At 41.7% G+C, this 12,900-nt stretch overlaps 1 protein-coding gene across 3 annotated transcripts in view; it reads left to right on the forward strand.

The window, feature by feature from the left end:
* The window catches only part of LOC147906335 (kinesin-like protein KIN-8B), a 94,112-nt gene extending 86,959 nt beyond the window's left edge, over positions 1-7,153 (forward strand). The window contains exons 13-16 of one of the 3 annotated variants that reach the window (XR_015541417.1): positions 5,344-5,445; positions 5,627-5,740; positions 5,834-6,878; positions 7,135-7,153. Coding sequence is in view for 2 of the 3 variants with exons in the window: in XM_087378134.1 (XP_087234260.1) it covers positions 5,344-5,445; positions 5,627-5,740; positions 5,834-6,796 (1,179 nt within the window). In the remaining variant the exon portion in view is untranslated. Of the gene's footprint in view, positions 1-5,343; positions 5,446-5,626; positions 5,741-5,833; positions 7,093-7,134 lie in introns of those variants that run through there. The other 2 variants (XM_087378134.1, XM_087378144.1) reach the window with 2 other exon arrangements.
* Positions 7,154-12,900: the final 5,747 nt, after the last annotated feature.

Genomic DNA, 12,900 nt, shown 5'->3' on the forward strand with positions numbered 1-12,900 from the left:
TCATCCTATGTCGGGGAATCTTTTCGCAGTTGAATCTGACACCACCAATAGGTCAACATCGGTAAATGTATTCAAAGCTTATGAGGAAGAGGACAACATGAAGAGTCTTGAAGATTCTTGGTGTGCTTCTTTACCAGAGTTAGAAGACACAATAAATTGGATACATACATTGGCCGCACTAGATCTGCCAATTGCTAAAGGAACACAATTTATGCACCTTGACAATGATAAACCTACCGCCATTTTACCTTTTTACACTATAAGAGCGGTACTACTAATCAAATTGAACCTGCAATTGATAATGCGATTGATACAAAGGAGATAAATATTACTCCATCTCAACTTGGGGCAGAGCTAACATCAGCAAGTGCAACATGCCGAATACAAGCCTTGGCAGATGGTCGAGCAAGCAACAATCTCATCTCTTGGGAAACATTAAAACATCTCGGCCGGGTACTCCTTCAAATCTGTGATTCTGAAATTCAATCCATAGGAGGCTTCTCAATTAAGATTGTTGGTTCTTTAATGTTGAATGTTTCCATGGACAATCATGTTGTGCCTTGCAAGTTTTTACAAGTCCTGCAGATACCTTAGCGGAAGCCACAATTCTTGGTAGAAGTTGGATCCAAAACACTTACAAAGGGTTGTTTGGTGATAAATAAACTCACCAAGATCCTACCAAACAGACCAATATTCAAGCATCGGCATCAATGTCGACTTTCATCTCTCGACCTCTGCAAGCACCTCACAAAAAAAAAAAACAAAGAAGAAGAGCAACCAAGCAAGTGTTGGTCCGAAAGGATCTACTAGAGGCCCAAGGGTACTTTAAAGGTGAATCATATATTTGGGTTCCAACGAAACCTCGATATTAAAAAGCCACCCCATCATGTAATCAACAAATCTCGACATCGAAGAATGAAACGACGCCATCCAACAAGGAAGCTACAATAACGTTGGGTCCTCGCAAGACTACTAGAGGCCTAGGGATATTACCTTGGAAACACTTATATTTGGGTACCCAAGGTACTACGTGTAACAAGACCCCTCTATCATCTTCAAGCGACAATGTGCTTAATAAAGAGCATAAGAAGGAATGGATGCCAAAGCCTCTAAAATTGTCATCATCAACAAATGATAGACAACCGTCAAATTCAAGCCTACTAATTATGAAAAATCAAGGCAAAGATTGGAGAGCAGAACCACAAGAACCTACCTTGAAAAAGGTAGAACCGCAAGAATCTGCTCGCAAGGACAAGGAAAAAGCACCAATACAGGAGGATCACACACAAAGAACATCCTCTACCTCCTATTGAGTAGTTACACAAGAACTTGTCTCAAAAAGAGAGAGAATAACACAAGACACCGTTAAATTCACTGCATCGTCTTCAAGGCAAACGACAATTACACAAGAATCTGTATTAAAAAAAGAGATACTAACACAAGAACTTGCCAGGACAAGAATAGAATCTACTTTGGGAGCTACACAAGAACCTTCCTTAGTGAAATTGGCATTGCACTTCATGGCAACTACACAAGAACCTGTCACATCAACCACACCTAACATAGTGGAAGTCACACAAGAAGCTTCCAATGTGAATGAGGAATTAGCCTTACTGACATCTTTCTTAGAAGCAACTTGGAATCAACAAAAACAAAAGATCTCTGAGACATTGCGGTCCTACTCACATTTGCTACGGAGTACATATGTCACTTTATTATGGTAATACAATGAAGTTTGAACATGTGAGAGGTTGTAATTGACAAAGGCACAAGAAGGTTGGGATCAAGAAGACATTACGATGACAACACTCACATGTGGATCCCTAAGTGTCATAAACATAGCAGCCCACCTTTCTCTTTCTTGCCTCAAGGACAATGTCATCCCTCTTTAGCCACAACAATCAGAGGAAGGACCCTAAAAGGTTTGAGTCTACAACACCAGCAATGAAGAATACACTGGCAATAGCTATACAAGAACCTACTCCTAAAATGGGAGTAGTAACACAAGAACATACTGCAAGGTCCACAAAGGGCAAGGCAACGATAATTCAAGGCCTTGGTGGGTTTTCCCACAAGGAAATACAAGACCACTCCTTCAGTGCGGCATTTAGTTCAACTCCATTGCAGTCGTCCCACAAGAACCTACTCCTAAAAATGAAGTAGATCCACAAGAACTGCTATAGCAGAAGATACGAGAGACTTTAACGAAATGTTGCTACCATGGAAAGAAAATTCTCACCAACAAGGATATGCAACCCTAGCTACTTCATCAAGGTCTAGATCCAATCGAAGAACATATTAAGCCTTGGTGTCCCAAGGCACTCCTCCACATCTAGAACAACAAGTTGTCCTACGCCAACAGTTCCAACGGATGAGTTTGATTGCAGGGCGAATCTAATGACATCAAAATGGGTCTGGATGAGTTTCTTGTGATCCTCAAAGCTTTTATCCACCTTCATTTACTGACCCTATCATGCCTTAGCTAATTCTAAGTCTTCCTTCTCTTTCTCATTCTTATTCTTTTGTCCTTTCACTGCTTAACCTTAGTACCCACTTAACCATGTGAGCCTCCCAATGTAACATCAATTTTAATTTAGATGACTCTTCTAGAATTTAAGGTGCTATAAACTTCTTTAGCCATAGTCCTCATTTTAGGAGTTTGTATGGCGTATTATCAAAATTCTTTGGATTTGATGACTCAGAGAATTAGAGCTCTAGATCATGCCACAACCTTATTGGGCTAAAAAACTTTCAAGCAAAATCCTCAATAAAATTAATTTATAAATGGATCTCAAAGAACTTCAATGCCGAGAAGCAAGACAAAATGTCATGCATAATTCCAAACGTTCAAACATGGCATGTCCAAGACACAGTGTGAAGAGAATCCCATAAATGTTCCACTCCAAGCAAATATGGGACTTAAGAAGGAGCATGGTAAATATACTATTCTTACTTTGCTAACACTAACACAACTAGGATCTTCCATCAATCCCTATTTAACCTATTTCCTAATAACTTACACCTTAGATTTTTCTTTTTCTTCCTCTTTCTTTGAAAGATCATAAGTACTCGACTCCAATCCATCCACCCGACGTTATGACAACAATTCCACAACCAAGGATCCACTAAAGCCCTCTGAAGCAATGCAGCCAGGGGAGGTTCACACAAGGGCAAGGAATGATTTGAAATGACGACCCTCCAACAACCATACCCTTTGCACGATCCAAGAGATTGGATTGAGAACATGAAGGGGGGCATGTTAAATACGTTAGTTAGCAATGTCATTTAATGGATAGTGGTAAGTCCATAGAGCTAGAATTGTTCCTTGGAGCCAAATGGGCCCAAGTTTATTGTAAAGAATGAGGAAAGACAGTGGTATAAAGAGAAAAGGGTTTGCCCTCCCTTCAAAAGGTGGCATGTATAAAGGCCAAATGGTTGACTTTGGTCTTCAATTGTTGGGTGCACACATTGGAATAGAGACTCTCCTCCTCCATGGAGTTGTCTCTTGTTCCCTCATAGTGCCTTTCGTGAATGTTATGTTCTCTTCTCCTCTTCCTTTCTTCTCCCCCTCTTCTCTCCCTCTTCTTTTCCTTAAGGATTCATGATCGCAATAAGCTGAGAGTCGCTAGAGTGACACTAGTGGGCATCATTTGCATGCATTGCTCTCAACCCAGAGTAGCTTGTAGGCGTGCAAGATCCCCACAATACGTGAGTCACCGCCGGACTAGACAATTGCGACTGCGAAATCCAAACCTCGTTGTTCTCTCGAGAAAGAGAACCAAAAGGTGGCAGTATGACACTGGGTGATTCAAAGCTTTTCCCCCCCTCTTGCCCGACCACTCCTTTGTCATTTAGAATATGTGATCCTACATCATAAAATCGAAGAGGGGGTCCACTGCTCCTCTCGTGGAGCTGGAAAATTAAAACCCTGGAATGGATTAGAAGTACTCCCAACTGCTACAATAGAATCTCCTTCACAAGGTTGCAAGATCAAGACTGACATTCCTGTGTGATTGGGTAATTATTTGGGATATCAAGATAGTTTCGAGGCCCTAACCGCTAGAACTCTTTGGGAAGGGTTGCTTTGGGGAGACTTCGAATTTGGAGATTGAGAGGGGGGGGAGTCTCCCACTATGGGAGCCATGCCCAAGCCTAGAGAAGGGGAGGGAGGTGGAAGTCAAGAGCTGCAGGGGAGGAGGGAATCACTGGAGGGCGGGTGGTGAGGGTGATCACTGGCTACATTGAAGGGACAACCGGAGCTGGGAGGGGAAGGGATGGGTGGGTGGTGGGAGAAGAAGGGGATGGGAGCCTCGGCAGGAGAGCGGGGGTGAGCTGGATGGACAACGTCTCACCTTTTTTCGGGGTCAATCCTGTACACTGGGGAATGCCTCAATGGGCTGGCTTACCCAAGCCCTGGCAGCCATGCAAGACCTTTCTTCCACCTGAGGATGAAGTGTGAGAGATGATAGCTAGCATCACAGCCTGGTGCATTTGGGTTGCTCGTTATAGCGTTGTGATGGGTGGACAGCAGGTGTGCTCTAGGTGGGCACCTTGCCATCCTTATGGGTGCAAGGATGGGTAGAATCTGAGCGTTTGTAAGACCTAGCCCTTTGGCACTCTTTACTTCTTCACATTTTTGAGATCTCTCTATTGGTGGTATTGCTCTCCTAACTGGCTCCTTGCTGCTGTTGTATGGTTCTCATAGCGAGTGAGCTGCAAACCCTGTGGAACAGTCTGCAAGGAGCTAGCCTGAACAGTGACAAGGACCCTGCAGAAGGCGAGGGGTGCTTGCTCATGGATATGGCAACTCAATGCATTATTCAGTAAAATGCAGTTGAGTAAGAACCTCTTTCCTTTATCCTGTTTCAAGATATTCCAAGGTTCAGAGGCAATCTGGTAAAGCAGCATGCCTGGTGAGCTTAAGAAGAAGGTCTACCCACATTCAAAGCCAATGACTCTACATATAATGGTGCATTTGTTGAATATACACCCACAATGCAGCCCTTGACAGTGGTGTGCAAATCAGTAACCATTTTATCCGAATCCTTGTATATTAAACCTAATGTTTAGTAGATGCCACAGGCTGCCTTATCATCCATATAGGGTTTGGTTGAAAGACGGAGAGGCAGTCCCAAACCCAATCTGTCTTGTGCATTTTTCACTTAATGTCGCTCTTAATAAGAAATATAATTCTGAATGACTGAACAGTTATCATATTGGATTCTTTTGCTGATTATAGTTAAGCATTTTGTTGAACAAGATAGTTCATGATATGCACCTTCCAGCTAGTGCAGTTTATTAGGGAAGGCTCTAACAATTTTGCTTCTTTGTTTCCTTCCTCAGCTGGATGAGGATACCAACATGGTCGAGGAACTTGCTGAAAGGAGGAAATTGATTCTTGACAATATAAGAGACAATGATGAGGTTGGAGCACACTACCGAAAGGTATACATTTGTGCTGGATGGCCTTTGATTCACTTGCACACATAAGCAACATGATTTTTGGCTTTGTTCCCTTGCGTTGCAAACTCGTAATTTCTTCATTTCAAAAACAGCTACATTACATAGTGCTTATTGGAGGGTGCAAAATAGTTTTTTTCTCATTGGATATTCGATCTGGAAGCAGGATATTGAGCAGAATGAAGCACAACGCAAAGGCTTGCAAGATGTAATTGATAAAGCTGTCTGCAGTAATGGAAACACAACATATTTGAGGATCCTAAGCCAGTATAGGCTGCTGGTAAGCTAGCAGATTAGGTGGAACTGATTAATCTATGGTAAGTTAAGATGATGCTCAATTGAGACTAGGAAATGCTCTTCTATGATTTTGCAGGGAATGACAAACACTGAACTTCAGTTTCAAATGGCAGTAAGGGATCAAATTATTGATAATCAAAGAGAAATTCTAAGCAACTTATGGGCTGTGCTGAAAGGCTCTGGATTGCAGCAGCAACAAATACTTGAGTTGGCATCAAGGCAAGGCATCACCATAGAAGGTTGGGGAATGCCTTCTCCAGTATCTTGCCAAACCCATAGAGAAGGGACCTCTTTGTTACGAGAGTTACCTAAACTAAGTTCTCGTGGGACATGTAAAACATTAGGCCTATCAACTTTGACATCGTTGACATCATCAAGGTCTCACAAATGCACCAATAACAGCACATGTATACCCAGTAGCAAAAATCTTGGTATCCAGATCGCTTCAAAATGTGAACATCAAAGCTTTTATTCAGGTGGAATGAAAAAAAATGAAGTATCTAGCAGTTTGTTCCACATTACCAATGCGAGATTTTATCTTCCCAGTTGGCCACATCTCGGAGCTGCCAATTCCCAGGATGTAACCTTTGGTGGCATTCCCTCTAAACAGCATATGCCACTCCAGGACCAGGAATTGCCTCCAAAGGCAGTTTGTAAAAGTTGCTTGGAGATGAATAAAAATGCAGGTATATATCCAATGCGTTCAGAAGCCTTGTCTGCTGAAGCAACTTCAGATTTACAAGTGAGCAGTTGTACACGTGAGAAGAGGCAAAGTTTTCATTCAGATGACTCTCAGTGTTACTGCTTGAATAACAGTAGCATTTGTGAAACAGAGACAAATTTTGCCAATTTTAATGAGATGAGAAAAATGGACTGCTGTGAGAATATATGCAATCGAGGTGATTCCTGTGCATTCCAAAAGCTCCTTGTGGAGGACGATGGAATGGTAAGGATGCATACTCAGCAAAGCAACACAAGGGGACTTATAACACATTACTGCGGTTATGGGAAATCTTGCTGTGGGTCTGGGAAACCCTGATGACTGGCTTGCGATTTCAATTATGACACTGTTTGCTATTTTTAACCTTATTCCTCTGTTGAAAGTTTGCCAGCTTCAAAAGGTGGGGGTTTTTTCCCGAATTCTCTTCCACACTGGTATTTTGAATTTCATGTGACTGTCCTTCATCTGCAGTCTCGTTTTCAGGCTAGACATGCTTCTTGAGCTCATGATCTTCTAATTTATGGGTGCTCGTGACACTATTCTGATGAACATTTTTGCTGAGGTTCTGGTTGAAGATGAATTCATAGTTACAGCAAGTCAAGCAGTTCAACTTTGTCTGTGAGCATGACATCTTGAACCTGCTGTATGTTGTCCAGGTTCTCTGAATATAGTGAAGTACTGCATCAATAGGCTGTCAGACCATCAATCAAAAGACCAGCATTTTGGTTGATCAGTTTCCCTGTCCACGACCATGTGAGATATGTCTCTCTCAAATCCTGTATTCTGTGTTTGAAATTGCTCAAACTTTGCAACCTCACCATTGTCGAGGCATGGACAAGCCCGGGTACAGCCACACTACAGAAACACCATGTATAGAACATCAACTATTTGTACCTCAAAATGCTTGGAATGTTAGGACCACCCACAGTGGCAAGGAACTGCAGAGAAAGCCATAGCGGAGTGTCCTTCCTTTACACACGATCTACACACAAAAGGTTAACATAGAAACAAATGCAACTACCCACAAATCTTACAACTACTGATCCTTCTATCTCTGTTTCTGCATCCCCCTGCGGGTGTCTTTGAAGCCCTTTTCATCTGTTGCTCCCCCTTGTATTTTGTTCATCCATCCGCTTACCGCCCTCTCTTCACTTCTGGATAATTTCTGCTAATATTTTTTTTCCTTTGTGTTTTGCCTGTCTCTTCTCTTTCCACTTTCTGCCTAACTCATCATTCTTTCATCTTTCCTTTCTGTCTTAGCCGATTTCTACCTTGGCATCTTGTTACCTCTTGTTTTATGCAATTTAGAACTGCACAAACATATTTTCCTGAAAAATCGCAGCTTCATTACTCTCATTTTCCTTCTTTTCGTTTCCCTGTTAGTCCAATATTATTATCCTCTCCCTTCTCTTGTTCCTTCATTTTTTCCTTGCTCGTATGCCTTCTATACTGAGTGTTTTGGTTTGGTTGTTCATGCAGTTCTGGTTTACAGTCTCCCCTGGAACTTCTTTCCTACCAGACCCTTTCCAACATCTCTTCCTTCTCCTTTTGTTCCTTTATCCTTCGCCTAGATTTTTCTTTTCTCTTCATGCAAAGTTCTGTTCCCTTACAGGAGATGGATCCCATGACTTTGTTCTTGGGAGGCTTTTGTTTAAATCAAGAAGAGGACTTCGCAGCAGCTTAAACTGAATCAATTTAGGGGGAATTAATTTACTTTTTAAAAATGTTTTGAATGGCGATCCTTCAGCAAAACCCCTTGTCTTGTACCCGATGGGTGCGGTCAGAAATTCCAAGAATGGTAGCAACAATTACGGGAAATTTTTTGCTTGGTCCTGGGTCTGTCTACCTTTTTCTGCTTTGATAATCTGTAGTGACATCATTTCTTGCATCAGACTTTTTGTGAATCAGCTATTGGTAAACCTATAATATTGGGCGTCATAGTAGTATAATGCCTTCTCTATCATTCTTTTGGCCATCTTGGTTGGACTCTCTTAAACCACCGAGTTGAGGCAACAGGTGATTACTTGTGTGGAGGCTTGTGGCATTCAAGTCTGAAGCAGTTCAGTTCTCTTGGTAACAGGGGCTTATTTCCCCCAAAGGCGAATCTGGAGGCTTCTTGAAGTTGGCTGAGCTAATATTTAGAGCTTTGAATTAGATAAATTTATCCAAAAAAACACGGGGGCTAATATTTACCTTGAAAGTGGTACCATAGGCTAAATTTGTAACTTTACATGAGGGAAGATTTACCTAATGACCTATAGTTCCATAACTACGTTCCCCTTCTTTTATTTCCCCCTGCTAGGTAGCTGAGGAGTTGGTGTCTTGTAGGGAATACTAGACGGAGAAGGGAAGTAATCGACCCCTAGTGCAGGAGAAGTGAGTCTCTTGGTGGCCAAGGAGCGAATACTTTCTACCAAATTCTAAAGGGTAGCGTCCATCACTAGCAATATGAACTGGAAACCCCTCACCTATTTCAATGCCTTTCCTAGAGCTGCCATTAGCAAGTTCATAGCATATTGGGCAACAATGTTACTCGAGGAATCTCCTCCATCTACATGTCAAGGCTTGGATCTCTCTTGTTTCCACACAATCAATGCACATTCTAGAGTATTCACCTTATAGCTATCACTGTTACTCCTTGGGATTGATTTGCTACCTATCCATATGATTCAAGATCCTAGATACTGATAGCGCATACGAAAATAGGGAGGCCTGCTAGGTTGCACTAGTCTCCACAAATTGCACAGGTCAATCACTATGCACAAAGTCCTCCATGCTTTTCCTCCCTCATGAAAGAAGCTCTCCCAGCTTGAGCAATATGAGATGAGTCCTAAATCCTACTCCAAGTGGCCATACAATGTCATGCAAAATGATGAAGAGAGATTGAGAGGTATAAGTCTGAGAGCCAATCTATGGCCTTTGTACATTTGGGTCACCAAATCTACTAGGTTGCAAGACTAGCAATTGTCTCCCAAGCCAAGTCTATGAAGGAAGGATGATATCTAAAAGTGGAGTAGAGGCATCACATCCAGGTGAGTGGCCCACGGGATCCCAAAAGATGCTATTATGTGTGCATCTGCCCCCACATTGAAGATTTGTAGTCCAAGCACCATGTGATAAACAGATCATCTCTCTTACATATGTGATAAACAGATCATCTCTCTTACATTGTGCCAAGCAAGAAGTAAAGCCATGATGGATCCTCTAGGGCCTCTTGTGGCCCCATAAGCAATGTTGTATGGACTCAAATCTCTATAAGGCAACGAGGCATTGGGGATTTTCTTCAAAGACCTAACAGTTCATTGGCAAACCGCCATGCTAGAATAGCGAGAAGAACATGGGAATGACTCGTATGGAAACTCTAGTGGTGTCTCCAAAAGTACGTCTAGAGAGGAGTGGTAATGTCAAAACACTTTAAATGTTGTCCTAGTGAGTGATCTATCTGTAGATTTGGAAGTTGTGATCTTTGTATGGACTCATCTTATAAGGCATTGAGGGCATTGGGGATCTGCTCCAAAAAGCTCTCTCAAGATTCATAGTAGATTGCCATGCTAGAATAGCTAGAAGAACATGGAAATCTGGCTCATTGGGAGATTCTAGAGGGGTCTAGGGGAGAGTTGTGGAATATCAAAACTCCTCAAAGTGTGTTCTTCTAGTGGGCGACACTCCTTATAATGATCTCTTGACACTCTTGACAATGTACTTCAAGGAAGGATATTGTTCTCCATGGGTTCTCTACATTAGTCTCTGTGCACTCTCTGCTCGGTAAATGTTGAAGGGGGCATACCTCATACAACTCAAGTCATCATGAATTGCCTATAACTAGAGAAGGATGGGATGGATATATCAAATGGCCTCACTATACCCTACAACCTTCTTGGTGTGAAGAAGGGCTTTTTGGATAGATTCCTATGTTGGTAGTTCCAATCACCTTGGACTACATAAAGAATCATATCTCCTCCCTTGGCCCAAAGAATGCAAATAACATGTAAGGGAGCTCTTGTGCTAGACCATCGACTTTTGGCTTAAGTGGACTTTCAATCTTTCTTGATCAAGATGAAGATTTTTGCTCCTACATCGTTTTCATCTTTCAAGATTCTTATGCCATTTTCTCACTATTTGCCAAGCTATGTTATGGACTTGCATTTTAGAAAGTTTTGATGCTAGATAGCACGTAATCTTGATATGCTATTGGTAAAATTACTCATCATTTGCTAGGTGAGGCTTTGCTTGCATTGGAGAAAGCTCTAACCCTTGCATAGCGAAGATATTGAGTCTTTGTTTTTACCAAGACAAAGTCCATGGTTGCCATCATATGCAAGAACCAAACTCTCTTAGAAGCACAATTTCAACCTCCATTGTGCAAAAGACGTCCATGTGTCAAGAATGTGCACTATGTAATTGAGAGTGCTAAACGTGGAAAAAAAAATCATACACATCAAGGCATAAGTGGGTCCATTCATGCGTATAGTACAAATTCATTCTTTCCAATAAATGGTAGGGTCCCCTCCCTCTTCTTCACACAACCTCCTCCCTCTTCTTCACATTTGTACTCCTTTTTTATGGTAACAAAGCATCTCAACCTTTGGACTACAAGGAGGGGTCTTCGGTTGTGAAAGTAATTTTACATCTACAATTCCGCATTAGTGCCTTCATGTTATGCAATCAGCCATATGATATGTCCATTGAAGAAATAAGAGAAAGGAAAGAGAGCCAAAATAAGTAAGAGAACTCCAAGTGTGAGACGAACACGTTGATATAGGGAATTAAAGGAACAAGAGAAAGGAAAGAGAACCAAAATAAGTAAATACATGGATTATGCATTTATAAGTGTGTGTGTGTCTAGAGAGAAGAAGAAGAAGAATGTATTACCGTCCTCTGGGGGCCGAAATATCGACCCATGGGACCCATAAAAGTCACGATACAAGTGTCTCCTTCCTTTTATGGAAGGGGGGGAGAACAATTATTTTGAAATACATTGAGTAATACAACATTCACGATATTTAAGAACCTTGGCAATATAGTTACCCAGAGTGGCCATAGGGCTATGTGAGAGCAAGCTTGCTAGGGTGTCGTGTTCCTCTGTAATATTGTTAAAGTCCCTCCTTATGCAGGCATACCGTGTGCATGTAAGGAGGACGTGTGCTTCTGTCTCTACTTGTTCTTGGTCACACAGCTTGCAAAATTTTTTTTCCCTTGAGACATCTCCCCAAGCACCTTTCTCTATCTCCAGAGTGTGTGATCGGGTGCGGATGAGTGCAATGCTTCTCCTTGCAATTGCAGGTATGGGCATAGTTATGTATTTTTGTGCATTATCTTCCTCCTTGGAGTAGGTGTCCCAATAAATGGGATTGACATGCGTACAATAGTACTCATACTTAGCCCTTTTTTCAGCTGATTGCCATTTTTGCTACAATATTCCCAACAAAGCTTTATGAAATGCCTTCTCATCCATTTCCCCGGATGACATCTCCAGGTAGGATGTTACTCTCCATCTTTGGAACCATCTCTGAATGTCTTGCCACTAACTAGATGATAGCGTCTTGCTTTTGTTTGTCTTTTGCTGCCTTTTACTTGCTTCCCATGCTTTCATTGGTAATCTCTGCGACCCCATGGACTTAACCTTCTTTATGTATTTGAAAACCCTTCGTAGTGCTCTCAGTTCAATGGGCCTTATACTAGTCTCAATAAGCATGATTGAGTATGGTGTAGTAATTTTAACTCCCAGATGCCGTCTTAGAAATGATTTTTGTATTTTTTCAATATCATTCCATTTTGATGCTGACATGGTACCTCCCCATACTTCTACTGCATATAGGACTGTTTGTACCACATAAGCATCAAATGAAATCCGTCTGATGCTCCATCTCTTAGTGTCACTATTTCTGCAATCATTTTCAAAATGATAATATTTTCTCCACCCGGCATCAATCCTTCTGTGGACACAATCATTCCATCTATGATTTGCTGGCACATCTATTCCCAGGTATTTGAATGTGTTTACTCTCTCGATTTCCTGCTCATTGTACATAATACTTGGGGTGTTTGTAGGCTGCTTTGTTTTTACTATCATCATTTTAGTTTTGGTGACATTTACCATGATGCCGCTCTCTGCACAAAACTTGTGTAGAATGTGCATCATCCGCTGCATATTTTCTGCTGTGTATGAGAAAAAGACATCATCTGCATATAACAACAGTAGTACGGTGCATGCACAGATTTGGGGGCTCTCTAGTTGCTACTCTTGCATCATTTCTTTGACCAACTCCTCCAATCTGTCAATACATAGTCCAAATAATGTTGGTGACAGAGGGCAACCCTGTTTAACCCCCATATTACTATGGAATGTAGTTGACAATCCGTTTCTACCTTTGAGTTGGCAAGTTACTCTCTCATATAATCTGAAGACTGCTATTTTCAAG

Source organism: Dipteris shenzhenensis, chromosome 1, assembly GCF_047967505.1.
Source record: "Dipteris shenzhenensis isolate YYH24624 ecotype China chromosome 1, Dip_SZ_1.0, whole genome shotgun sequence".
Taxonomy (NCBI): Eukaryota; Viridiplantae; Streptophyta; class Polypodiopsida; order Gleicheniales; family Dipteridaceae; genus Dipteris; species Dipteris shenzhenensis.